At 44.1% G+C, this 4735-nt stretch overlaps 1 protein-coding gene across 1 annotated transcript in view; it reads left to right on the top strand.

The window, feature by feature from the left end:
* Positions 1–2127: 2127 nt before the first annotated feature.
* The window catches only part of LOC123964212 (sodium-coupled neutral amino acid transporter 3-like), a gene marked incomplete at its 5' end in the record, with an annotated part of 7625 nt that continues 5017 nt past the window's right edge, over positions 2128–4735 (top strand). The window contains 5 exon segments of the mRNA XM_046041305.1: positions 2128–2201; positions 2337–2429; positions 2522–2603; positions 3656–3738; positions 3975–4033. Coding sequence (XP_045897261.1) covers positions 2128–2201; positions 2337–2429; positions 2522–2603; positions 3656–3738; positions 3975–4033 — 391 coding nt within the window.

Genomic DNA, 4735 nt, shown 5'->3' with positions numbered 1-4735 from the left:
GCCCAGACCGAGGGAGGTTGGCGGTGGTGTGGTGCTTCTTCCATTTCCTGATAACTGCACCGACAGTTGATCTTTTCTCTCCAAGTTGCTTTCCGATTCTCTTGTAGCCCATCCCAGCCTTGTGCAGATCAACAATCTTGTCCCTGATGTCCGTAGAAAGCTCTTTGGTCTTGCCCATGGTGGTGATGTTGGATGCTGGTTGTTTGGGTGTTGACAGGTGTCTTTTATACAGGTAACGAGGTGAGGCAGGTGTATTTGATGTAGATAATTGGTTGGGATTGGGGCTGTGTCTTAAAGAAAGACTAACTGGCTTGTAGGAGCCAGAATACTTGCTGTTTGGTAGGGGGTCATATACTTGTTTTTCCTCATCAGATGGTTATCAATTTTTATAAATTCATATGATGTGATTTTCTGGAATTTTCTTTGGGATTCTGTCTTTCACTGTTAGAATGTACATATGATTAAAATTGTAGATTGTTGCATTCTTTGTAAGTGGGCAAACCTGCAAAATCAGCAAGGGGTCAAATACTTATTTCCCCCACTGTATATGCTCTGTACTTGTATAGCGCCTTTCTAGTCTTTTTGACCACTCAAAGTGCTTTTACACTACATCTGCATCTCAAAGTGCTTTTACACTACATCTGCATTCATCAGTCATACACATTCATACACTGAGCCTAAGTGCTCAAACGGAAAGTAACATTCACACACATTCATACACTGGCGGAACAGCCTCCAGGGGCAAATCGGGGTTCAGTATCTTGCCCAAGGACACTTCTACATGCAGGGATTGAACCGCCGACCTTCCGACTAACGGGCAACCAGCTCTACCTCCTGAGCCGCCCCTATAGGCTGAGTTTCAAAATGGATTTAACACCAAACAGCGTGTGCAAACTTACAGTAAGTGCAGGCCGTGTCCCAAAATAATCCAAACAACAAAATATCCAACTAAAGAATGATAAATCCAAAAGGGGAACATTAAGTCCAAGATCCACAGTCAAAGGGAACAGACAGATCCAGGGTGCCAGGCAGATGAGAAATAACAATCCGAAACCACATCGATGGTGAATAAAGAGACAGGAAGCACAAGACAACAAGGACTGAGCAAAGAAGAGGACAAACAACTGACACGGACAATTTCAAAATAAAACAGGAAATAGGCAGACACATAGACCAAAACCTGACACAAACCTGAAATACATCCACTCGGCCCAGTAATCAGAATAAATCCACCTTATAGAGCAGAAGGTGTGCCCCTGACAACCAAACAGGGTTTACAGTCCAGGTTGAGACATTTACCTTCAAAACATGACGGACAAGCAACAAGTTCCTCCTGAGCTCCCAGCAGAATCACAGCAGCTGCTAGAGGGCGCTGCCACTTCTAGTTGTATCACTCCCATTGATCTGTTCAATATTTACATCCTGCATGTGATGGATTTATGACTACTGACCTCCTGAATGGAGCCCCTTTCCAAAAGCAGCTTAAGTAAAAGTATGAAACATGTGAGAGAAGAAATAAGATGTCCTCCCTGTTTCAAATTAAAGGTTCCTGTTACGTTCTCTCTTTGTCTGGTGTGACCAGAAGCTGAAAGATGTTAATGCTAGCTGACAGATGTTTCTGTGAAGCGGGACTGTACAGATGTTTGAGTTCAGCAGAGGTTTAACAAGCCCTCAATCCTCATTCACTTCCCCTCGGGAGAACTTCCATCGCCGTGTTCAGCTCCAGCACTCAAGTAGAGACTCAGCATAAGTGATATTAATACAACATAATTAAACTGATTGTATTGACAACTGAACTAAAAACTGCGAACCTTTCCTGTAAGAGGCCAGTAATGTTTGGTGTACCAAAGGAGGGCAAGGCTACTCCACATATGTCCTCCAAACTCTGCAAAGAAAGAAGCCTGTGTTTTCTTGAAACGGCACCATGTTGACCCTTTGTGGTTTGGTCAGTCTAAAAATATGGGCTTTAAAATGTGCAGGAGACACTGATGTATTTACATCAAGGGGGTTGCTCCTCTCCAGTGATGCAAGACTTCAAAGCAGATTTTCTCAATTATTCCCAAAAGCTGTGCAATACACAAACTACTGAGACACTGCTGACCTCCTGTACCTGTGTGTGTTTTACAGGATCCTGCTGACGTGTATCGCTTGTCTGTCCTCTTATTCCGTCCATCTGCTGCTGCGCAGTGCTGGAGTTGTGGGTAAGTTTTTGTTTGGTTATAAAATATTGTCTCAGAGCTCCATCCTCTCTGTCTCTTCAGCTGGTAGTCTTGAACAGGTGTCTGAGTGTCCACAGTCTGTTTGCTAACAGGGTCCTTTGTCTCTGGGTTCTTCAGGTATTCGTGCCTACGAGCAGCTTGGCCTCAGAGCTTTTGGTCATACAGGGAAGATTCTAGCAGCTGTCATCATAACGCTGCATAACATTGGAGGTGAGACCCTGCAGACAGGTGTAGAAACGTCACATGAGCAGGTGCTAGAGCATCACTGTGTCCACGTGCACTAACACACACTCTTTCTTCAGCCATGTCCAGCTACCTGTTCATAGTCAAATCTGAGTTACCGCTCGTCATCCAAGCCTTCCTCGGCCAGACATACGGCTCTGAGTGAGTAACGAGAATAACTCTGAAGTGTGTGTCACTTTCATCTGTTGTGTGTCCATTACAGAGACTCAAACAACCAACCTGTCACTCCTGTCTCATTTCCTGTCTCACTTCATGTCTGTAGCTCTCAGCTTCGAGCCCATTGGTTCCTCCTGAATGCGTAAATCTTTAAAAACTCCTCACAGATATATAGTTTCATGTTTAAAAGGTTTAGTAATGCATCTGTTGGGGACTATTTCCAGCGGTGGATGAATCTACATGTGGTACCCTAGTCCATCCATCAATCGTCAACCGCTTATCCTGCGTACAGGGTCGGGGGGGGGGGGCTGGAGCCTATACCAGCTGACTTTGGGCGAAAGGCAGGGTACACCCTGGACAGGTCGCCAGTCCATGGCAGGACCACACATAGACAGACAACCACTCACACTCACATCCACACCTGGCCTGCATGTCTTTGGATGGTGGGAGGAAGCCGGAGCAGCCGGAGCATGCGGACACGGGGAGAACATGCAAACTCCACACAGAAAGGCCGGGGCAACCGGGGTTTGAACCCACGACCTTCTTGCTGTGAGGTGACAGTGCTAACCACTGCAGCACATAAAGAGAATAAGCATGTGTCATTCTGATCTGACTCTAAACGTGATTAAGCTGAAGCTGAACATAGAGGCAGTCTGTCAGGATGTGAAGTCAGTAAGCAGCACAGTGAACAAACCTCAACAACAATGCAATGAGAAACTGCAAGTGGTTTAAGCTGCAGCTTTTCTGCTGTTATCTAAACATGAACAACATGGTGCGTCGCCATGTTGTCATGTTTACACTGTACAAAAGAAAGGACTGCTTAAATCTGTTTTTACCAAGTAAAGGGAATGGACACAGGAAAGAATGAGAACAATGACTTTCACATAGCACCCACCTGTCTAAAAAGCAAATACATCACATTTGACTTTCTGCCTCTGGTACAAAAACAGACCTCGCCTCTGAATGCAGATTTACAGTATTTAAGTGAGTGCTTTACTGTGTGTGTGTGTGTGTAACATCTTGTGTTGTGCACCTAGCGACTGGTTCATGAATGGAAACTACCTCATCATCATCGTCACTGTCTGCACCATCCTCCCACTGACCCTGATGAAACACCTGGGTACGTCCACTCGATCCCACTCAGCAGCTCCTCAGAGGAAAGCTCCTCACAGTTGGTTCATTATTTCAGGGTTTAGAAGGAGCTCAGAATTTTCTTATTGTGTGTCTGGATTCATTGCAGCCATGCAGGAAATAAACCATGTGCTCTGCTCTACAATGTGTGTATGTAATCTGACATAGAAACAGAGCCTGATGTTTTCTCCGAGGTGTCTGAGGTTGTCTTCTTGCTCTCTGCAGGGTATCTTGGTTACACCAGCGGCTTCTCTCTCTCCTGCATGGTCTTTTTTCTGTCTGCGGTGAGTCTGCAGGACACAATGCATAACTTTACAATTACTGTCACGGCACAGTTAGTGCTACAGGAATCATTTGTTGTTACGTCCAAGCAAGTCAATGAGCACTAAGCTACAGCAGCGACTAACAGCCCACAGCATGTGGTCGCTGACTACCCACCATGACTCTATAGTTTTATAGTTTATAGTGAGAGTTATTATGAACAAAAGGAAATTAATAACATGCTTCTTGTTATCGCTGATCATCTAGTTATTTAACTGGTGTTAAAATATCCAGAAACTGCAGGATATCAACAGCAACAATATTTAGGAATAAAGTGTAAATAATGTGTGTTTCTGTGTATTATAATGTAGCATTTACAGCATTTACCAGTAACCTTACCCCGTGCTACTACATTGTGCTACTGGTTCATTTGAAGCTACGCTGATCACAGAGGGGAAATTCTTTTGTTACAGTTGCTCACTTTGCATGTGAAGACATAAAGGAATAGAAATAATAATAGAAAGTTATAACAAAATATACAAATCTAAAAATCTAAAGTCTAAATATAAAGGATGTCTATGAAGATTCTCAGTCATCCAGGTCATAGTTATCCAACGAAGGTTAAAATCAAGGGCAACTGGACTTGGTTGAAGATACTGGAAGACGTTTCGTCCCTCATCCAAAGGACTTCTTCAGTTCTGACTGACTGGCAGGGAAACTCAGCT

This window comes from Micropterus dolomieu, unplaced genomic scaffold (assembly GCF_021292245.1).
Source record: "Micropterus dolomieu isolate WLL.071019.BEF.003 ecotype Adirondacks unplaced genomic scaffold, ASM2129224v1 contig_1177, whole genome shotgun sequence".
NCBI lineage: Eukaryota > Metazoa > Chordata > Actinopteri > Centrarchiformes > Centrarchidae > Micropterus > Micropterus dolomieu.
This window is presented reverse-complemented; position numbering and strand designations above follow the sequence as displayed.